We start from the raw sequence: 23,630 nt of genomic DNA, 5'->3' as shown, positions 1-23,630 counted from the left end.
AAGATGTCTCAAAGCGCTTCACAGGGTATACTGTAAAGTGAATAGACTATGTATTTTATCAGCGAAATGCAGCAGCCAGTTTGCTCACGGCAGTGTCCGACATACAGCCACGGAGTGACCAATTTTAACTTGGGAGATTGTTGGCCAGGACACCAGCAGAAGCTCCCTTCTCTTTTCAAATAGTGCCATGGGATCTTTAACGCCCACCTGAACGGGCAAACGGGACCTCGGTTTAATGTCTCATCCAAAGGAAGGCATTCCAACACATCCCCATCGCTGCATTGGAATGTCAGCCTGGACTGTGATTCCAAGTCCCGATTTGGGGCTTGAACGCTAATTAGGTGTGTTTTGTTGTACTGTGCCTGAAGAAAACAGCTTTGGGCAGGTGCTTTATCTTTATTTTTCTAATTTAAACCTACAGCCTCCCCTCCCCACCGAGGAGCCTTTCTTAAGTTTCAAAAGCACTAACCCAGGCATTATATTGGGCTACATTTGGGCCAGAAACACACTGAATTTTAATTTCTGGCAACTGTTGTTCAGTTGCAGTATTGGCAAAGTCCCACTCTTACTGTCCATTTAGTGTTGCGTGGCTCCTTCAGCAATTGATCAGTCTGAAGATGGCACGTAGCACACTATAGCGCCAGCAACTTGAGGGATGTCAATCAGGGTACCAGACAGAGAGGTTCATTTTGTTTCACAATGCTTTCCCAGTAACAAACATGAAATGCACTGAACAGTTTACACAAGTTTAAACCGCAGCTCAACCCCCTGGAGGCTTCGGATGACAGCCCATTTCATGCTCATTCATAAAATGTCTTAAGTGTCACTTAAGCGTACTGTCTTAAGTGTCACGTGGAATCAACAGGAAAAAGAGACAGAGAGAAAGCGACAGGGTGGTGAAGGGAATAAAAAGACAGTTCATCATTAAATGACATTTTATTTTATCAAATACAGATACCCAGGATGTTCACAACATCTCGGCAATTACATATAAATATTAAATTTGGACATACTGTGCAGGTAACTGGGTCAGGACACTGAGCACTGTGACGGAAAGAATTTCCATTCACAGAGCAAGAATGAAATTTGGATTAAGACAGCCTGCTTTCAGTAAAAACATTGCGATTAAGCTTTTGCTTGTTTTTTTTTTTTATCTTTCTCCCCGCAATTTATTTATTTTTAAAATCACATTCCAGAGGGGGGGGGGAGGAGGGAGGAGGGGGAAAAAAATATATAAATCGAGTGCAAAACAAAAATTTGCAACACAAAAGACAACCTGTTAAGATAAAACATTCATAACTTAAAATGACTTGAGAGGGAGAGGAAGGGAAGTGGGTTGGGCATCAATTTGTCATGATAACCTATTCAACTATTGCACTGTGTCATTCTCTACTCAAGCATTATTTGAGAACCATTGCAAAGCAACAGAATCAGGTTGGTAAGCATACTCTCTATATTCAGAACCCTTCAGGGGAAGAGTATCTCTGTAACCAGTGACCAAAGCAACACTTTCTCTCTTTAAATATGGCTGTCAAAATAAAAAAATGATGGGGGGGGGAGAGAAGAGAGGAGTCCACTTCATCCTCAAACAATTAAAAGAAGAAAATCTTTTGGCCTCGCTACAGTAAGATCGAAAACGTCATCGGATCACTTCACACTGAGCACTCGGTCAATCCCGTTATAAATTTCATTTGCGATTAAGAGATTCAAAAAAAAAAAAAAAATCGACATAATTGTCCAAGACGTTTTGCAAAATGTTAACAGCGTGCTCCAAACTGTGGTTGCTGTGGCATTGTGTGCGCGTATATGTGTGTGTGTGTGTGTGTGGGGGACGGGGGGCAAAACTTAGATGCGAGCTCTAAGCTACTAACCGCCTTTTTCATTGACTGCCTTCCCACTGCAATATAAATCCTTATTGTACACTTTCAGAGCCACGGGGTGGGGGGTTGGGGGGGAATAGTGCACTATAAAATGTAACACATGGGGGACGGGGGACGGGGAGGACTTTAAAGGTTTCTCCTAAATTGTGCATGATACATGAGCGATGGTGATAAGTTTTGGGGGGGGTGGGGCGGGCAATGTTCATCATGATCAGAACATCTCTTTGAGATGATTTTCATGTCACTGTGCCGAACGACAACTCGTAACACTGGACAGGCAACGGGGAGCAGGGGGGGAAATGCTTTGCGGGGTCAACAGAAAGGATGTGTTGCCAACCGCCAGCTGTACGCCGCTACTTCGTAAAAGTAGGCATTCGGTAAAGCAGTGCAGACGCCTTCTAATTTGGCAAGTCATTTGATTACGGGTAGACAAGGCAGTAATTAATACTTGTTCTGAGGTTAAATACCATCATCTCACTCTCACTAGTTGCTTTGGAAAGCAGTTATTCTGCAGCGCCCCAGGCAGATACGCAATCATGCACAAAGTTCCCACTCCCCTACCCCCTCCCCAAGAGGTAAAAGCCCAGACACAAGGGGGCAAAAAGCTTATTCCAGTGATTCCTTCATCCATCCATCCTTCATCCAATATAAGGCTCATTTGGAAACAACAATTGGTCAGATACAGATTTGAGGTAAATAACTCATTAGGAGCACGGAGGAACTCTGCAAGTTTCAAACTATAGTACTGCCACCCCACCCCCACCCCACAAAATAACCAACAATGTGCAGTCTGTCTACATGAGGGTCAATGCATTGCATGCCGTATGCAACGAGAGCTGAGAAGATGCACGTCTGTGAATGCACGACACCGAACATGCTCAGTGAATGAATAACAGTCTCCCTTTTTTCTTTACAAACATTTGTAAAATCCAATTACTCCCCATATTGAAGAGGGTCACCTTGAGGAGGAGGAGGAGGAAACGGGGTGGGGATGGGGTTTGAAAGAAAAAAGGGAATCACTCTTTCCGTTTTAAAAATAACATCTCATCCCTCGGAATAGCCAAACAGCAGGTTTCATCTCCCGCGAATTAAGATTCAAAGAAACGAAAAAAAAAACCCCAAACCCTGAAATTTAAATTAGCAGCTTCCAGTTTGGAGGTCACGGGAGATCAATGTCCCATGACTTAGTGTGTTGTGTGTACGTGCGTGTTTGTGTATGTGTGCGTGCGTATGTATGTTGCCCCTTATGCAGCAGATCTTCGATGAACACTGCAGCCAATTGCACCGTGTGAACGCTCCCGATTTAGCAGCATCTCCGCACCAAAAATATCTCCTGTGGGTTCCTGCACGTAGGCTGAGCTGTACTGCACTGTGTACAAGACGGTCTCCATCATGTGTAGCGTAACTGAAGTCCTTGTCCTTAGAAATTGCACTTGCTGATTTAATCCCACCTAGTTTTTCTTTGAAGTGGGTGGTGGGGTGGGGGTGGGGGAAGAGGACTGGGGTTGGTTGTGTGGGTGGGTGAGTGAGGCAGGGTTGATATCCTCCGTGTTAGTCCCCCACATCTGTATCCCGATCGCCGATCAACCAGAGGATGTGGAAGCAGAGAGCTAGGAATCCTGTCCCTAGTAAATCACCCAGCGCCGTCAGGTACGGGATGGAGAAGTTGTCTGGATCCATGCCTCGGCCCCACATCCAATGAATCATCCAGTCAGCCACGTAGAGTAGGATCACCACCTGTTTTTTTTTTGGGGGGGTGGTGGGAGGGGGGGAAAAACAGGGATAAAGCACTGTCAGGTCACCAGCACAGAAAGCAGTCAAGTTGATCTGTGTGCAAACTAGCCGCTGTGTTCGCCTGCATAATACAGTCACTACACCTTCCAGTAAATTAATATTAATAATAATCCTTGAACTTGATAAATCGCCTTATCGCATCATTGAGATGTCTCAAAGGGCTTCACAGAATATACTGTAAAGTGAATTAATTGTATATTTTGTGGGCAAAACGTGGCAGCCAATTGCACACAGTAGTGTTCCACAAACAGCTGTGGATTGAATGACCAAATTATTATTATTTTTTTGAAGGGATTATTACCCCCAGAAAATGAGCTGCCAATCGACTAACAACCGGATTCCTACTTATTCCTCAATATAAAAAAACTTGGCAAAGGTTTTGCCCCCCCACCCCCAGGGAACCAAGTACTTTCACTTGCGAGACGAGCACTCTAACCAATATGGACTCGAAATTGAATTCAGTTTAGTCATATAGTGGCTTTCACATTGGTAGAGCAAATCTTGTGAAGTGTTCTCAGATATCTTCCCGATGTATCAAACGTGAGCATTATTATTAATGTTTAAAAAAATAATAAAACGTTCAACAGCGTTAAAAAAAAACTATCAGCTTGTGTTTAAAAACCTACTTGCAGCATAGCAGCTGTCATGTAGAACGCGATAAATATAGGGGTCAGCGTGGTGTGCCCGCCCTGTAAGGAGTTAATAGTGTAGAGAAAGACCAAGTGACCAGGTGCAACCAGCAGGAGCAACACTCGAGAAGATCTGGAATTCAAATCTGTAAGAGAGAGAGAGAGAGAGAAATGATCAATAACATCTCACATAAAGATAAGCAGGAGGCAAGCTGCACAGATTTAGCTGCTTAAACACCAACAGTATATCCACTGCGCATTCTGTGTTTGAACGTTAGGTAAGCAAGTTGCATCCCTCTAGGAGGTAGAGTCCTGTAGCTCAGTGGTTAGAGCGCTCGCTTGCAAGCGAGACACCTGGATTCAATCCCAGGCAGAGGGCGAAACCTTGGGAAAGTTTCCTTACTCCACACAGAGCCTAATAATAATCCCTCCAAAAACCAAAAACAATAATAAATTGGTTATTTTCAATCCACGACTGTTTGTGGGACATTGCTGTGCGCAATTGGCTGCCGCGTTTTGCCCACAAATATACGGTCAATTCACTTTACAGCATATTCTGTGAAGCGCTTTGAGACGTCGAGAAGATGTGAAAAAGCGCTGTATGAAATGCAAGGATTATTATTATTATTTATTAGAGAGCGTGCTTTGCATACCAGGCAAAGGGAAATTTCCATACACGCATGGAAACTTTCCGCCACTACACCCCGAAACTCTGGAACGCTCTTCCTCTATCCCTCCGCCTTGCCCCGACCCTTCCCCATTTTAGGTCGCGCCTGAAGACCTTCCTCTTCGACCGTGCCTACGATCACCTCCCCCCCACCCCTCCCCGGCTCGGTGCCGTGCTCCACTCCACGCTCCGGTTTCAGGAGAACTCAGGGCAGCGGAGTAAATAAGGCTGAGGCTAAAGGAGTCTGAATGTCTGTTGCAACAATGCAGCTGCTGTTCTTAACACCATGTGGCAATTCACCAACTGTGGGTTACAGCAGATTTATATGACCGGGAGAGAGGGAGGGAGAGAGAGAGAGAGAGAGAGAGAGAGACAGCCAGTATGGATCAGAGGGAGTGGGAGAACACAAACGTTTCCAACTTTCTCAGCGTGTTCAGTTAGCAAAACAAAGCAAAGCACACGCACAAAAAAGGAGGCGCTTCATTTCGGAGCCCAAACTCTGCGGTCGCAACAGAACATTTAAAAAAAGTCTCACTATCTGAGCCCAAAACAAGGCTGGAAGAGCAATGAAATGTCACCCTCCGGTGGTACATTTCTGTCACTGCAATCTCAGAGCAGATTTTTTCCAGCTGCTTCCTCCAAAATAATAATAATAATAATCCTTGCATTTTACACAGGGCTTTTCACGACGTTTTCCAGACGTCTCAAAGCGCCTCACAGAACATGCTGCAAAGTGAACCGATTGTACATTTGTGGGTGAAATGCGGCAGCCAATTGCGCACCGCAGCGTCTGTCCCACAAACACTCGTGGATTGAAAATGACCAATTTTATGATTGTTTTGTTTTTGGGGGGGATTATTATTAAGCGTGTGGAGTAAGGAAACTTGCCCAAGGTTCTGCCCTGCCTGGAATTGAACCCAGGTGTCTGGCTTGCAAGGCGAGCGGTCGAACCACTGAGCTACAGGACTCCAAAAAATCTTTGCTCCCAATGTTGCCTGTCCTGGGACACGACCCTCACCTTTACTATTCTTTCCCCCAACCCCCTTCTCCCCTGCCCCACCCACACAACAAAAGCTGCAGCTGATAGCTTAACATGCTGGACGTCCAGAGTTAACAAGGATATTCTCTATACTTACCAAAACAGTTTAAGTTCTACAATATTGTTGGAGTTCACCTTTGGTCAAAGATACATCTTTGAAACCACTTTACCAATAGCTTTATGGGATCTTAAACGGGTCCGCTTGAACAGAAGAGGCTTTAAGAGGTTTAACGTCTCATTGAAAGGATAGCATGCGGTGTGGCGCTCCCCTGGCACTTAGAACTCAAGACTGCTCAAAGGACCCCCCTAGGTGGGGAGGTGGGGGGGTTGAACCCACAAGTTTCTGACTACGCAGGTGCATGTGCTACCAGGCGGAGTTGAAGGCTGAAACTCACGTGAAGTTAGGGACTCACCTGAACTGCAGAAAGTGCGACAAGGGCTGGGGCATGTCTTGGGCACGTTTCCTGTCACCGAGCCCGGCAGACTGGAGAGGTGGAGGTAGGTTGAAATTCGGCTGGCCTGCACTGCCACCAGATTGCCACCAACCCCTGGGGAACATGCACAGAGACCAAAGATTAGACAGAGGAGGGTAACAGGACTCCAGGTCCCATCACATCACACGTGGCAAAAAAAAAAGTTTGAGAGACAATTACTTTGTTCTAATTATTCAGCAAGACCATGAAAAAAAAACTTTTAAACATGTCAAATCAGAACCAATGTTTATCGTCTCCAGGCAGGATACAGCACAGCCATTTAGACACACAGCCCTGCAGCAGTCCCTCCCCTCCGGATTCAGAACTCATCTTAGATCCGGTTAATCTGTCCGTTTGCCTGGCAGCTGTTTGGGCAACTTTATTGCGTGCAAACTGGCTACCGCGCTCGCCTGCAGAACACACAGTCAGCGCATTCAATCGCAATTCCCCTTGAAGCACTTTAAAATCCTTATTGATCAGAAGGACATCTCAAAGCGCTTCACAGGATATACTGTAAAGTGTTACGACTGTGTGCATTGTAGTCATAAGCTTAAGAAATGTTTCGACACTGTAGGCACTGTATCGAATGCAAGGATTATTATTTATACAGCCCATGGCCTTGAAACCTACGGAGTACATTATTGCTTCTGTGACCTCTTATTCCATTTATTATTCTCCTTCCCCCACCCCCAAACACAAACATAACAAAAAGCTATACTTGGTTTACACACATTTATCTCTGTGAGCTGCTGCATTCTGTGATACTGGTGAGCTGACGGGATAAATGCACAAATGTAGCAGAGTTTTTTTTAAAAAGTACTTGCCGTTGATAACTGGGGTAAAAACAGCGATTCCTGCAAAGTTCGGATCCGATACTGTTTTATCCAATATCAACCCACCGACACTGAAACACACCAACACTGCAGTTACATCATAGCATAAGCACTTCCCGAAGGCAGCAAAGTTTATTATTAGCAACAGCGTCTATTCAAACGAGATGTCCGCTTGACGTGAAAGGCGCTATACACATGTAATGTGTTGTTGTTGAGACGGGAAGTGCGGGGGAAGACAGAAAAAAGGAATGGAAGAGGAGAAAGAGATGAAAATGTGGACGCTGGTCAGAGATACAAATGGCTGCAAAGAAAATTAAATATAAACGATATAAACATGACAAAGTGAACCAAGCTCAAGACTGTATGCAACTAATACGCTTCAAAACGTGTAATTGTTTTGGTGAATGGCACCCCGGTGACGATAAAAGAGAAGTGTGACATTTTGTCAAATTCCACCTTCCCTTCTTTCCTGGTACACGGGTCCCTGTTTATCACGTGCACACACAAGTATGCTGACATGCACATGCGCCCCACGGTATGAGCAGCGACTAGATTAAAATTGGTTCAGTGGTCGGTACCTGCTGATAGTCATGGCGATGATGACTGGCTCCCAGCCGGAGTACAGCACCTCTCGTGTGATCGGGTTCTTCTTCGCCACAATGATCCAGAGAGGAGTCAAAGCCACGAAGAAAAGGCATACCAGCGTGTTGATGTAAGGATGTGCCTCTGCAACGGCAGAAACAAAGAGTGTGAGTGAGCGAGAGACAGACACCGCTTAAATAAAGGGCATCCTGCGCCCAATTTGGCTGCCGCGTTTCGTCCACAAAAAATATAGTCAATTCACTTTACAGTGTATCCTGTGAAGTGCTTCGAGACGGCTCAAAGACATAATAAGGTGCTAAATCAAATGCAAGGATTATTATTATTATTAATCAGACCCTCCTCTCCTGTAGGAGACGGGAGCTAACGATTGTGTAAGGACTTACGCAGCTGCACGTAGAGCCCCCAGCTGATCCCGGACAGCAGAGCCAGTGTGATCAGGTCCCCCAAGCTGGCCGCGATGGGAGTGGCCACGTTGTCCGGGTTGATGCCAATCTTCCTCGAGCCGATGATGACACCGACCATGATCATCCCTGTCCGCAGAAACCGGACGGCAATCAGAACACGCTCACGCAGACAATCCCTTCTACCCCAGCACCACACCCCCCTCCCAATTCAAACAGCCATTACACCAAATTGTGTCAGCCAGGCTCAGTTGTAGTGAGTGCTCTCTCTCTTGCCTCCGAGTCAGAAGGTTGTCGGTTCAAGACACTGATGTGCGCAATTGGCTGCCGCATTTCACCCACAAAATATACAGTCGAACCGTCTTACAGTGAAGCGCTTTGAGACGTCTCAATGACGTGATAAGGCGCCGTATCAAACGCAAGGATTGCTATCATTATTAATATTAAATTAAATCAAATTTAAATTCATTCAAAAACAAAAATGGGCTCAAACAGATTCTGAGCTCTCTCTCTCATGGATATGCTACGCACAGCAGGGCGGGGGGCCTGAAATATTTTAGCACATGTGAGGGGCGGGGGGGAAACGACCCATTCACTGACGGTTGGGATCTTCGAGGGACAATGGGGGTGTGGGATGACAGACGAAACCCGGAGGCTTCAGTGTTCTGTGACCCCTTAAAAGTCACACTTTCCCCTCCACCCCCTTGAAAAAAGAACACGTAGACTTCTCAGCACATCTGACTGCATTCCTGAACACCCTTTGTTCAATTAACTTTCACATAGCAAGAATGTTTCCTTCACACAGTATTCCCGTTCACACGGAGGGCTAACAGCCCTGAGGCCAGCACTCAGACGGCAACAGAAGCAGCCCATTGTACGGATCACTCACACACTACCTGCACCGTGACTGCTGAATTCCTCAGCCTTACACCACAGGCAGACATTTCACCACCTTGCCTTCCCACATCCCTAGTGAGCAAGCAGTGGGATTTGGACTGGTGCCTCACACCTTTCTGATCGGGGGGTGGTGGTGGTGGTGGTGGGGGGGGAGGTAGAAGAGGACAGGGGATCCCATTGCAATTGACGCATTCGCGTCTCAAGCAAGAGGACCTGGGTTCGATTCCTGGGCAGGATGAAACATTGGGCAAGTTTCCTTACTCCACGCTAGGAACCCAGTTGTTAGTTGATTGGCGGATCGCTTTTCCCGGGGGTAATATTCACTTCAAAGCAAAAAATAAATTTTAAAATAATAATAATAATTTGGTCACTTCAACCCATGACTCTTTGTGGGACGCTGCTGGGGCAAACGAGGTAAAGAATAAGAACAGAAACAACCCCATCACAGCACACTGCAGGAGCCCACACCTCTTACCCAATATGAGGGAGGCTATAAAGGCTGTGGCCATGCTGCTGGCACATAGCAGGACAGCGTGATCCAGACGGAAATGGCCTTCAGGAATCCAACCAAACACCACCGCGGCCACAGAGGCGAGGAAACCCACCACGGTCGCTTGGACCTGAGGGGGGAAGGAGAGAGAAGAGAGAAAAAAAACGTTATTGCAAATATTATTAAAATGTCCCGGCCAACAATCTCTCTTCTCTTCCCTCCCCACCCCCTCCACCGCCACCCACACCCCTCCTCCATAAAATTGTTTGTTTGTGGGACGCTGCTATGTGCAAATTCGCTGCTGCCTTGGCCAACAATATACCATTCACAATACTTTACAATAGGATACTATCAAGCGTTTTGTGAGCTATCAATAAAGTGATAAGGCACCATATTAAACAACATTAACACAGTATAGTATCTGAAGCGCTTCGAGAAGTGCTGCTGATACGAAACAAGGATTATTATTAATAATAATAATTATTAGACTCCGATTTGTTCATCTGTTCTCACCTGGATTAGAGACAGGTTTCCTGTGATCATCCTCCATTGCTCTGAGGCTGAATCCATTTGTCCGATGTTGGCCTGTGGAATCCAGATTGGAAAAGGAGAGACCAGTTAACACAGGCTTTGAGATGAAGGAGCGAGAGTAAGGAGTCCCACCTAGGCTCAGTTGGTAGCACTCTGGCCTCTGGGTTAGAAGTTTGCTCATTGTAAAGCGCTGCATTGTCGGAGGTGCAACAATGTGCCGTTAACCCGAGGTCCCGTCTGCCTGTTCTGGGGACCGTTCCATAAACTTTTGTCACTATTCTAAAAGAGAAGGGAGTTCCTCCCGGTGTCCTGATTGACAAAATATGTTGGGTCATTCACCTCATCGGTGTTTGTGGGACTTTGCTGTGTGTAAAGTGCCTGCCCGGTTTGCCTACAAATACTCTGGCCACTGCTTGCTCTCGACAATAATTTCCATGAAGCGATTTCAGAAGAGATTTCCCATTGTGTTATAAGTTAGTTCAGCAGATGTTACAAAATTGTACAGACCGACTGAAGTCTTACGTTGATAAGCAAGGCTTCTTTCCCCCAATCCCCCAAACCCATCCCCCAGCTCCCTACGATAAAAAAAACACTCCATTGAACAGCAATGGATAGATTAAATAGCGTCTGTATGGATCTTATCCTGGAGCCTTTACCGTGAATAAATAATGCTTTGAAAAAGAATTATTAAGAGTTTTTCCAAAAGGCGCACAAACTGGGCACCAAAGTCTTTGTTCTAATCAGTCTATTCAAGCAAGGAGCAAAACAGTAGCTTTGGCTTAGGTTTTCAGGTCAGAATGACACAAACCTAAACCAGACCCTGAGCCAAAAGCCAATGCAGCCCAGATAAGAGAAATCTTGGCTCACCTTGAGATTGACATGGGTTGGGGTTGGTTCTGCATTGACCTGGCAACCCGATTTGTGCGACAAGACTGAATAAAAACACCGAGCCTGTTTGCGTGTCTCTCTCGTTTGGAGTGACAGAGCTTTGTTTTTGACCAGGGCCAGGTTTGTGCTCAAGAATGGAAAACTCAGCTTTGGGAGAGAAATCCCCCTCCTTCCCCACCCCGCCGCACATTCATTTATCTCTGAGAGTACACAACTTGGTGAATTGTTGAATTTGGTCCCAACTCTGAAGGAAGCCAGGTGCTTTTCTGATTTGGTCAAAAGAAAACAAGCAAAACAGCTTCAAAATGTGGTTAAGAAATTGCCAAGTTCCGGACGCTTTAAGAAATGTGAGGAAGGGAAACAGTGAGTCTATACGGGAACCCGTGTAATAACTGTACGAGCCAGATTGGAGGGAGGCTTGCAGTTGATTGAAACACTATCCAACCACTTTCGGACGTCACGTCACTCACCGCAGTGGAGAGTCTGGCAGCGAGGGTCATCTCCAGGTTCCCCTTCAGGCCAAGCAGAGCGGGCACCAGAATAAATACCTCCGTCACCTCCCTGAACACTTCCCAGTGCTGGAAGAAAAGGGGGAGGGGGATGATAAAAAAACACAGTGTAAGAGCCATACAATGGCTACTAGCAACCCGTTATGAGCCTACCGCATCTGTTGTATTAATATCAGCGTTTGCTCCTCCAATGAAACCCTCTACGTGATTCACTTCATGGCTGTTTGTGGGACTTGCAGTGTGCAACTTGGCTACCGCGACAACCTACAAAAAATGCCAGTCACTACACTTTACGGTAAAATCCTGTGAAAGGCTTAGAGACATCACGATGACATGATAAGGCACTGTATCAAATGTGAGGCTTATTATAAGACGTAACAATGGCGGCTTTGGAAAGTGTGAACACTGATATACTGGAACGCAAAGCGACTTTCTCTCACAAATAAATATCTACAAGTTGGCATCTTTGCAATCCTCGACCCACGTCAGCTGCTCACACAGCCTCATCGCACTCCAAGCTACGAGAGAGATCCGGGCTCGGCTTCATTTTCTCGTTTCATAACTCCAGTCAGTAGCACTGGTGGTAGGATTCTCAAAGCGCGGCCTTCGAGACAAAATCGCTTTCTGCCATCGTCTTCGCCCCCCAAAACTTTTCAAAAGCGCATCATCTCCTGGCCAACGATCCCCCCCAATAAAACCTGCTCACTCGCTTCACAGATGGTTGTAGAGACATTGCTGCGTCCAAATTGGCTGCTACACTCACACACAGTCACGGCACTTTACAGCACATCCCGTGGAGTATTTGGGATGTTGTCCTGACGTAAAACACCAAATGTAAGGATGATTTAGGATTACTCTCTCAGATCTAGAGCTCTGCTGGTGTCATTCTACTCTTTAAAGGGTTCCATCAATCCAGAGGTTTAATGTGAGATTAAATACCGTTCATTCATCTTTGCTTCTTACAATGTACTATGATCCAGAGTGCCTGGTGGCGCAACTAAAGGTCAACGAGAATTGACAGACAATTATGGAATCTGCCCTCGCTGTGACAGAGTGCTATGACATTTGTTACACCAGCTGAAACTACCGAGCTTTGGAAAGAATTGTGATCGGTTTCAACTTTTGGCCAGCTTGTTATATGAGGAGATCAAGCAGAATGACCCAGTGCCAGTCATGTGCAAGTTATATTAACCACGCAGCAGTGAAATAGCATCACTGACAATGCCCTGGCTTTAACGAGACTCCACTCGTATTAATGTTTAATTCAGGTTCCCCCCCCCCCCACCAGCCCCTGCAACACACACACAGGTTCAGCAATCCCAGCCAGACCAACCCCACCATTCAGGGCACCTGGACCTGCAGTGATCAGTGTGTAAACAGCAATCACCTATTTCTCAGAATCTGTTTCATACAGGGACTGAGAGTTCCACATTTGCATTAATCAAAAGTTCAACGTTCAGTTGGTGCCACCTGCTCTTCAAGGTCTGGATCCACCCACGAAGATCTGACACGGAATTAAACAACTTCACCTCCTCCACCTCCAGCCCTTCTCGCTGTAAAGTTATCACATAATCTGCAGAATAGACATATTTTAACTAAAATAAATAAGTAACCCTCGCATTTGAAACACGGCATCTTTCAAGTCAGGACAACGTCTCAAAGTTCTTCAGTAGATTAGTGGAAGGTGTAGTGACTGCATTACGCTGGCGAACGCGCAATTTGTGTGCAGCTGCACAAAAAGTCCAGTCTTCTTGCTCACTCAGTGTAACTCTACACCGCTACGGTTTGTAACTAGTGGCCCTACATGAAAGACATGAGGATTCCTGGTGCGGGATCTATCCGAGCAGCTGTCAGCTCACTTGCGTTCCAGGGCACCCTTTAAATAGGACCCAATGCTCCGTAAGCCATGTTGTTTTCCATTGCACAGGTACAAAGTAAAAATCTCTGATCTACCAGCTCATTCCAGATCTTAGAGAGACAAGACACTTTACCCAGTAGGGAACACGAACATCACTTAATATCACTTAATAATAATCATTGCACTTGATATAGTGCTTTATCACGTTGTTGAGGTGTCTCACAGCACTCAGCATAATTTTACTGTGAAGTGTAGTGACTGTGTATTTCGTGGGCCCAGGTGGTAGCCGAATTGCACGCAACAAAGTCCCACAAACAGCCACGAAGTGAACCGCCATCAAAAGCAAGGATAATTTATTAATTGTTATTATAACTAATACATGCCAACTGTGGTCTGTTTGTATTTCAATGGTTTCTAAAAAAAAAAAAACGGGCAATTCAACTTCACCAGCAACTGTGGCTCTTCTAAAATAGGCCAGCGCCCTGCTTTGCCTTTCCAAGTGCGAGACACAGAAACACACAGTCTGGGGCACTCACTGTGAGCATCAGCGCATTCGCGCCCAATGGCAACCCTGCCTGCCATTGCTGCCTTCCCCACCACACAGTTCAGTGTCGCTGAGACCAGAGACCCCTCCAGATTCAGTCTTGCATTGAAACGCACCATCGCCTTTGCGGCCAGCAGCACAATTGGTCTCAATGACCCTGTGATACTGATGGCAGATGAAGGATGGAGGTTGGCAGAGGACTCCCAGTCACTACCCTCTCTTGACGTGTTTGTGGACGGTGGAGTGAGTGGAGCTGACATTTGGATGCACGGCTTCTAATATGGTATCCATAAATAAGGAATGTTGGTGTGACACTATTAGCTGTTGCTGTCCCTGGAAGTGCCACATGTAGGAAGGTCAAAGGAAGCGATTATATATCCATTTTGAAGGCGACGCCATTTGGAATCGAGGCTCGTTTACAGCATTGAAGGAGGGCACTTGGCTCATCGTGTCTGTGCTGATGATAGCTCTCCCCCACCCCCAGCCTGAAATTATCCACTCTAATCCAATTGCACACTTTCTAGTAAAAAGGGTCAACAACAACAACTTGAACTGATAAGAGCGCCCTCCACGCAGGGTAGCGTCTCAAAGCACTTAACAGTGGCTGAACCTGACTCCGAGCTGTGGGGGGAGGTGGCCGTAAGCACGGTCGAAGAAGAAAGTTATCAGGTGGGACTTGAAAGAAGGGAGGGAGGGGTCAAGGCAGAGGGACTGATACAGAGCGTTCCAGAGTTTTGGGGCGCAGTGGCTGAAAGCGAGACCTCCAATGGTGGCAGAGGGTGCGAGGGACAAGCAGGAGGCTAGTGACTGTTGAGCGGAGGCGCTAGTTGGTGGATTGGGGAGTGAGAAGGTCGGAGAGGTATAGGGAGGTACCAAGGAGTGAATGGATTTGAACACGACTGTGAGGATCTTGAAGTCGATCCATTCGGTGATGGGGAACCTGGAACCTGGGCCAGAACTGGTGAGATGTGGGTACGGAGTTTTAGTCCAGGTCAGTCTGCAGGCGGCAGGGTTTTGAAAGAGCTGGATCTTGTGAATGGTGGAGCTAGGGAGACCGGCGAGGAGTGAGTTGGAGTAATCCAAGCGGGAGGTGACAAACGCACGCGAGCGTTTCGGCTGCATTTGGGTCACTCACTTCACGGCTGCCTGTGGGACTTCGCTATGAGCAGATTGGCCTGCGCATTCGCCTATAAAACATGATCCCTACAACAATATACAATACAAGGTTACATTTATACATAGCTTCCCATATCGGGAGGACGTCCCAATCTCCCACGCGGCTCAAGCTCTCTCTCTGTGGGAGGTGGATGTTTCCACCTCGATAGGGCCAACGGTGTCAAGAGATCGCTTGGAAAAGAGAAGTGAGTTTCTCCCGTGTCCTGGCCAGCAATTCCTTCCCACGCCCGCGCCCCCCCCCCCAAATAAATTGGCCATTCGCTTTATGACCGTTCAATGGCTGGGTGACCTTACAGATGCCTAATTTCTAAACAAAACAAATGAAATACGTACAACGATAATCGTTGAATTTGATACAGCGCCTTATCACCTCGTGAAAATGTCTCAAAGCGTTTCACAGAGTTTTACTGCAAAGTGCTTTGCCTGTGTATTGGCAGGCAAAACACAAGTAAATGGATTTCAATTGGCAGAATTTGCCAGAGTGGTTCTTGCATTCCAACGAGAGGTGGTTTGCATTAGGGACTCGCAATATTGGTAAGCGCAGACATACAAGCAGTGAAGCAAGTCAACCTACTGTGTATGGATGTCGGCCAGGTACAGCTAACAAATTGACCAGCCCAGCCTCGTCTCACACCCTCTTTTCCTAGCATGACACCAAACCGTTTCCATTCCCCGTTTAAGTGGCACCAACACCCAGCAATGAACGTCAGATCTCAACCTTCTCATTGTTTTTCTATAATAATCCTCATCCTGACTCGGTTGTTATCATTCTTGCCTCTGGGTCAGAAGGTTGTGGGTTCAAGCTCCTCTTCCCCACTTGAGCTCATCGTCTGGGCAGTATTGTTAAGTGCTTTGAGACATCCTCCTGACATGAAAGGCGCCATATAAAAGGCAGTTGCATTTATTGTGAAGCGTAGTGACTGTGTATTTTGTAGGTGAATGCGTCTGCCAATATATGCACACGTCAACCCACTTGTAAATAGCTTTGAGACGTTAAGGATTATTATAAAAGTACAAAAGGAGGAAAAGAGTGCAATATCAAAGGGAATCTGTTACACAGATGCGTGCGGCTCAGCTAAACGGCATAGAGTGTCGCCCACTGCAGGAAATCAAAGTTTCTGTAAGTCAAAAGCACAAGGCTGAACACTTGGCCGGCGATACTAGGAACTTGCAACAGGCCTGAGTTTGATGAGCGGCAGAAACGAGCAGGAGAGTGGTGGGGGGGGACTGTAGTAAAAGACCCAATTAGGCTGAACGTGGCCACAATAGGACAAAGTTTTCACATGGGAGAGAGACAACTCAACTGTGGCTCCCACTCCTGGCTGCCCCCGCTGGAAGAGCGTACAGGTGTGAGCAAGATGGGGCTTAATTGCCTCCCACTTGTGGTCAAACAATGGAAAGGGCCGTATGGGCGAGGCATTGGGGAGCGACGGTGGTCCCAGGAGAAGAATCAAGAGAGCTTCAGGAGGGAGAGGAAAGGAGGACACAATGTGCTTTACTGAGCCAAACCCACACAGTCATTACACAGTAACTGGAGTAAGTAAGGCTCCTCCACAATACTGAACCATCACACTATAAACCTATCTCCGCCTGTGACTGATGTAAGCACTACTCAGTCACGAGGCAACAGTGCGGTCCGTCATTCCACACAGGTCACAGGAATCCTCTTTCCACAGCTTGTTATTTTAAATGTGAATCACCTGCATCCCTCCAGTCCTGGGCTGTCATTTCCCCAGGCAGCCTGAAGGGTGGAGGAGGAAAGGGAGAGGAGAAAGAGGAAGGGAGAGATTTTTTTTGGGTTAGCCGGGCGATGGAAACTCATCGCCATGCTTAAAGAGTATCCAAACCATACTGAGCGTTCCACATACAAACGCCACCTACACACGGAAATTTCTCCCACTTCTGGAACATTACAGGCACTCTCTCTCCCCCCACTGTGGAGGGATATGCTCTGCTTGCCTAAACCCCAGAGAGAATTAGGCACAAGTTGGATAGAGCAAAGGTTTGGAGAACCCAGAGTTGGGAGGGAAGGAGTGTTAACTGCTTGAGTTTAACCAGTTAACACCACATAGCTTGCCATTGAAAGCACTGTCTGGCAAGCTTTCTGCTGCTTGTCTAGCCCTGGGGTTTACCTTGCGGGGTTTGCAGGACCCGAGTGAAGGGAAACCCTGCTCCCATTGACCAAAATAAAATCGCTCGTAGCCACTAAGTGCGAGAGCGCTTCCGTCTAATATCAGAGGAGAGGGCATTCCCTCGCCAGATAACTCAAAGTTTTGAAACCATAGACTTTCTTGACGGAATCGTTTAAAAATAAACCACAACACTTTGCGTCACGGGAGGGGGAAGAGATTGCTGGAATGGTCACAAGTGCAACAGCATTATGTCTGCGAGGTCTCGATGCTCAAACAGAAAGCTAGTCAAAACTACTAATAATAAGCCTTGTGTTTGATACAGTGCCTTATCAGAAATGAGGGATATTCCAGTTCTCATCAAATTTTCCACTGACATCAAGTTTCAAAACATCGCTGGGGTGTGTGGTGAGAACAAATCAGTCATAATGTTTTCCCCCTTCACAGTGATTTATTTTAAATGAAAAGAAAAGTGGATCAAGTTCAGCCACGCTTGAAACTGATGTTGCTTAATGGGGGGGAGGGAGAAGTCACGAGAGTGTGACCACTGGCTGTTTTTCCCCTTCCTCAGCTCAGTGAGGCCATTCGCAGCATCCAAACTCTGCCTCGTTTAACGCCAATTCGCTCCAAGACGCTATCCCGCACAACGGGCACAACATAAGCACAAGTTGCTGCTGTTGTCGTCTTACATTAAACTCCTGATAACTCATCGTTCCAAAGGAAAAGGGTTCAGGGACAAATTATCCAGAAGGTCGAGCTAGGCACCTGTATAAATACATAAATAAATGCGACCGGGATACTGACAACATAATGACTTAAGTGATAACGACAAGTTAAGCCAGCGTGGAGCACTCAGGATTTTACAGCATTTCCATTTTGAATTCACCCATGTTTAAAACTACATAACCGCAATGCTTTCACCAGTCTTGTTTAGCACTTGGCACCAATTGGAAAGACTGCACTTAAGCCCACATCCTTTAATGCTCAGCAATCCTCTTGATTGCTCCCACAATCACAGCATGAGTGATAGATCTCAAACAGTTAGCAGCACTCACCGCTTGGCCCTGTAACGAAGATCAGAACTCTCCCTGCAGACCCGGCCCACTCTCGGAAAAACAAACGCTGTAATTGTACTGTTGGCCGTTTTTCCGCAGTCAAAAGAGGCCAAAGCCATAAAAGCAAAGGCGCTCACCGTTAAGCTGCATCTTAAACGAGCTCTGAACTCACGGAGCGGAAGGATAGATAGCTTCATCCTCATAACTCTCTCCACTTCCTCCCTTCCCCACCTGCCACTCCGCAGGGAGATGAAAGACACGTAATCGCTACCACATTCCCAAAGCTGCTATTAAGCACCTTGGCAGCGGGTAGTTCAGAATGGAATTGTGGATAAAGGTTGCCCACCCGCAGTGGGTGGCTTGTGGAGGGAAGAGTAGGATGCACACATTATACATACTGTCAACTGATAACTCATCACTCTGAGGAAAAAGGGCTCAGTGACAGGTTATCCAGAGTGGCGAGTTAGGCATATGTATAAGTACAGAAATAAATGCAGCCGGGATACCAACAGCATGATGACTTAAGTGGTAGTGACAAGTTAAGACAGGGTTGAGTTATCAGGAGTTTACCGTGTATAAAAACGGGACACTTACCTGAACAATATCCAAGACCATTCCTGCTGCCACAGTCCCAAATCCTGCCAGCAGGAATGGGAACACAACCTGCAGTCCTATAGAGAAAGAAGTCTCTTTGAGGGTATCAGAGGCTGGGCTTGGATCCCTGCTGGTATCATCACTGTCGTTACTCTGACTGGTGTTCTCCAAGAGCGCATCCTCCTCCCTCAGTCCCTTGGCATTGGCTCGAGAGTCCCTGACCACTACCACCACCTCCACTCTCCCTTCCTCTTCTCCCTCCTCCGCTAAATAGTCCGAGCTCTCAGCCCCCACCAGCTCCTTGGAAGAGCTGGGAGTGGTGGAAAGGGTAAAGTCATCAGAATTGCCATCAACAGGGTAGGCTCTCCCATTGATGTGGTATAGTTGCACAAGCTCCTTCTCTTCTGTAGACATTGCGTAATTCAGGACCTTAAGAACAGCATAATGGTCTCCCCCTGTTCCTTTCTTCCCAAATTAAAAGGTTGGAAAGCTTCGCCTCAGTTCACGAGAGAAGCCAGCTCGCTCGGTAACTTCTCAGACCGGACGGCAAGAATTTTAGTTAACGAGTTCCTTTTTCAGCTCCCAAGCGAGATGAGCTTGGCAGGGCTGTGTTCCAGGCGGAGGTCAGCTGTACCATCCAGACTCTGAGATGGCAAACACTGAACCCTCTCTCCACACGTGGCAAAAAAATATAAATGCTCCAATTCACTGATGGAAACAGAGAACACACTTCCTGCAGCGCCTCCTGGCCTGTTCGTGTGGGGTGATTTTTGGGGGTGAGCGATTATAATTCGATCCTGCAGGAGAGAAATAAAACACCACTTATCAAGAAAAATTGTTCATTCCAAAAACTTTCCACCGCTTAAAAACATAAGAGACAGGAGAGAGGGGAGAGAGAGAGAAAGAGAGAAAAGCGAGAGAGAGTCGGTTTCTATGTTTTACTCCTCCCCCAAAAATGAACGGTTCGAAGGCACCAATCCTGACTAAAATCTGTTTTTTTTCGGGGGGGTGGGGAGGGAGGGGGGAAAAAAAATCAGAGGATAATTTACTTTAAATATGCGCTAAGCCTCGGATTGGGTCAAGTCCGATATGCAGTTCTGCCCCACACATCTGGACAAGGTTAACATCCCACCCCCCACTTCCACCACAAATACAAATTGAACGCAGCTCAGACTCCAAGCTGGGGAGATGTCTTTTTATATAAAACCCCAAAGCTACTACTTTCTCTCCCCCTTTCCATCCATTCAAAAAAGTTCTCAATGCCATCCGCTGAGTCTCCTCTCCGCTCTCGTTTCTAACCCCACCGCCAAAAAAAAACCACTCATCACCTTTTAACATTTCCTTCACACCCCCACCCCCACCCCCCCCCCACCACCACCCCGAAAGGATACAAAATGAGCGACGATTCCACAAATAGACAAATGTACGCATAATTAAACATACAGTTACACCCACAATTAATTATGCCCACACAATCTCGCAATAAACCAAAAAAAAACACAAAACAAAATTAGCATTCATCCCCTCATCCCTCCAAAAGATACACGCAGAGACAATTCCACAAACAAACAAATCACACATAAGTAAATAAGTACAGTTACACCCGCAATTAATTATACTTCACAATTACACAATACATCAAAACGCACAAAACCAAATTACAACAAAAACCACATGCGCAAAAAAGCACACGATAATCCTGGCACTCGATAGAGCGGCTTAATCACGTCTTCGAGATGTCTCAAAAGCTCTTCGCAGAATTCACTGCAAAGTGAACTGACTGTGTATTTTGTGGACGAAACATATCCTCCCCCCACCCCCCCAAAAAAAAAACCCCACGTACACAAACAGAAATTGCAGGCAGCGAAGGCAGTCTCAGGGCGAGTGAAGAAAGGCTGCAAAAGTCACACACACACACACACCCGCAGAGGAACCTGCCCTCCCCACACCTCACTCTGTCGTCCAGCGCCTTGGGACGTCCTCCCGACGTGAAGGGCGCTCTATAAATGTACTTTTGTTGTGTGTGTGTGAGAGAGAGAGAGAGCGCCGGTGTGGCTTTTCTTTTAACCTTTTTTTGTTCGTGATTTAATTTCTAATTTTTTGTGTGTGTTTGTGTATATTCTGTGCATTCTGTGTGTGTGTGAGAGGGGGAAAGTGTGTGTGCGAGGGGGGTATGCCAGTGTGTGTGTGTGTGGGGGGGGGTATGCCAGTGTGTGTGTGTGTGTATGGGGGGGGGGTATGCCAGTGTGTATGGGGGGGGGGGGTATGCTAGTGTGTGTGTGTGGGGGGGATGGTATGCCAGTGTGTGTGTGTGTGGGGGGGGGGGTATGCCAGTGTGTGTGTGTATGGGGGGGGTATGCCAGTGTGTGTGTGGGGGGGGGGGGGGGTATGCCAGTGTGTGTGTGTATGGGGGGGGTATGCCAGTGTGTGTGTGGGGGGGGGGTATGCCAGTGTGTGTGTGTGTGGGGGGGGGTATGCCAGTGTGTGTGGGGGGGGGGGGTTTGGGGGGGGGGGGGGAGCTGAGGTAAAATGAGTGAGTGAGTGAGGGGTGTGAGGGGCCGCGCGAGGCTGTGGCTCAGCGCCTTTCACTGCCGGGGACTGAGGGCCTGAGGGGGGGGGGGGGGGGGGCGCTGCCCTCCCTCCCTCTCTGGTTAAAGTGTTACCGAGCGGCTCGCGATCGCAACACATTCACTCACTCACTCACTCACTCACCGTCGCAGCCGCTGCCATTTGCGCACAATCTTCGCAGCGAACCACCACCTCCTCCTCCTCCCCCTCACTCGCTCGCGTCGCTCATTCACACGCGACGCAACCGGTGTCGCAGCCACCGCCGCCATCCTCCCGACCGGAAGCGCCCTGAATGACATCACCGCCACCCAATCACACCTCGCGCCAGGAGTGATTGACAGGAGTCTCGGCGAATCAGCGCCTCGCATCCCCGCCTCCACCCCCCCCCTCTCCCCACCCCCGTGATTGACCAGGACGCCCAGTTGCCGTGATCCGTTGATTGACAGGCAGGCTGAACCAATAGAAACCTCGCCCTCCGTTGATTGACAGGCATGCTGGACCAATAGAAACCTCGCCCTCCGTTGATTGACAGGCAGGCTGGACCAATAGAAACCTCGCCCTCCGTTGATTGACAGGCAGGCTGGACCAATAGAAACCTCGCCCTCCGTTGATTGACAGGCAGGCTGGACCAACGGCAGCCCCCGCCCCTCCGTTGATTGACAGGCAGGCTCGACCAACAAGAGCGCCCGCCCTCTGTTGATTGACAGCCTGGTCAGCCAATAGAACGATGGCGTCCGGTGATTGACGGGGAAGCCGTCCAATAGAATCACTGGAACGAGGAAAGGGGGGGCGGGAGAATAGATACACTCATCACATCACTGGGGCAATGGTGTAACCACTTCTCTCCCTCTCCCCCTCTCCCTCTCTCTCTTCACTCCCCACACACTCACTCGCTCGCTCGCTCACAGGTCCTTACTCCGATCGGGCCTTGCCGTTGCCCGGTGCCGCCCTTGCACGTAAAAAAAAAACAAAACAAACGTCACACACGCAAAGCAAAAGGCACTTTGACACAAAATCAAATTTGAATGATAAAAAAAACCCGAAGTTGAAATGACAGCCCGCCCGGCGCGAAAGGCGTGACGCAAATGCAAGCCGTCGGCGTTGGCGTTGTCGTTGTCGCCGCCGCCGGCGCCGTCGGCGTTGTCGTTGTCGCCGCCGCCGCCGGCGTCGTTGTCGTCGCCGTCGTCGTGCGCCCGCGCGCGCTCGTGCCCCGCGGCCCGGCATTAGCGCCCAGAGTGGTTCTCAGGACGCCCAGAAATTGCTGGAGAGCAGAGCGTCGGAGGGCAGATGGATTGGGAAAAGCGCGCTGGAGAGGAACAGACATTCCGATCGTGATGACGCGCCCTCTCTCCGAATCGATAGGATCCGATCCTTGCGTTTGATGCAGCGCCCTTTCTCGTCTTCGAGACGTCTCAAGGCGCTTCGCAGAATATACTGTAACGTGAATTGACCGTATATTTTGTGGGCGAAATGCGGCAGCCGATTGCCCACAGGAGAGTCCCCACAAACAGTTGTGGATTGAAGTCACGGGTGGGGGCCGGGGGGAGGGGGTGGTGAGCGGTGGGAGAGATGTCTACAGAGGAAATGAGGTTAGGTTCGAAATGCAGAGATGCCTGGGTGGAAAAATTATTCTGGAAGTTTTCTCTTAACTGGCGTGGTTCAGGACATTTCTGAGCAGAGGAGATAGGGCGAAGTCCATTGCAGGGGGAAGAGTTGGAAGCAAGCTTGGTGACCCACCTAAACCTCTTCTCTCGTGCTTTCTTACATTCCTCTTTGTGGAACACAGCAATTGAAGGGCAACGGCACTGATAAGTCTGTCAGGGAACTTGGCCTTCAAGACGGTTGTTGTTCATATCTAATCTGACCAAATTTGACCAGCTTCAGGTTGTTTTGAACAGACCCAAAATGGTTCAGTCGTGGGTCACTGTGGAGCAGAATTGATCACTATAGGCAAATATTCAACGGAGAGCACCACTCTGGAGGTGAACTTAGTCCCCATAGTTATCCACCAGCCAACCAAGACACATATTAATCTGCTGTTTTCTTAGTAACGTTTTAACAATAAAATATTT

The 23,630-nt window shown here is 47.7% G+C and overlaps 1 protein-coding gene across 4 annotated transcripts; it reads right to left on the bottom strand.

The window, feature by feature from the left end:
* Positions 1–917: 917 nt before the first annotated feature.
* On the bottom strand, positions 918–21,842 carry LOC103191181 (solute carrier family 41 member 1). 4 transcript variants are annotated; one of them, XM_042342031.1, is made up of 11 exons: positions 21,703–21,842; positions 18,991–19,787; positions 11,596–11,703; positions 10,220–10,291; positions 9,692–9,836; positions 8,302–8,448; positions 7,894–8,041; positions 7,307–7,386; positions 6,423–6,557; positions 4,301–4,449; positions 918–3,617 (listed from the first exon to the last, which is right to left on the bottom strand). In XM_042342031.1, the coding sequence occupies exons 2-11, from the start codon at positions 19,402–19,404 to the stop codon at positions 3,432–3,434; spliced, it is 1,584 nt and encodes a 527-aa protein (XP_042197965.1). In that variant the 5' UTR covers positions 19,405–19,787; positions 21,703–21,842; the 3' UTR covers positions 918–3,431. The 4 variants fall into 4 exon arrangements, with proteins under 4 accessions (XP_042197965.1, XP_007910337.1, XP_007910336.1 ...); XM_007912146.2 differs by lacking the exon at positions 21,703–21,842 and adding an exon at positions 20,940–20,960; XM_007912145.2 differs by lacking the exon at positions 21,703–21,842 and adding an exon at positions 20,834–20,921.
* Positions 21,843–23,630: the final 1,788 nt, after the last annotated feature.

The sequence above is a fragment of the Callorhinchus milii genome, unplaced genomic scaffold, assembly GCF_018977255.1.
Source record: "Callorhinchus milii isolate IMCB2004 unplaced genomic scaffold, IMCB_Cmil_1.0 Scaffold19, whole genome shotgun sequence".
NCBI classification, from domain to species: domain Eukaryota; kingdom Metazoa; phylum Chordata; class Chondrichthyes; order Chimaeriformes; family Callorhinchidae; genus Callorhinchus; species Callorhinchus milii.
Note: the sequence above shows the minus strand (reverse complement) of the source record. Positions and strands in the feature narration are given on the sequence as shown.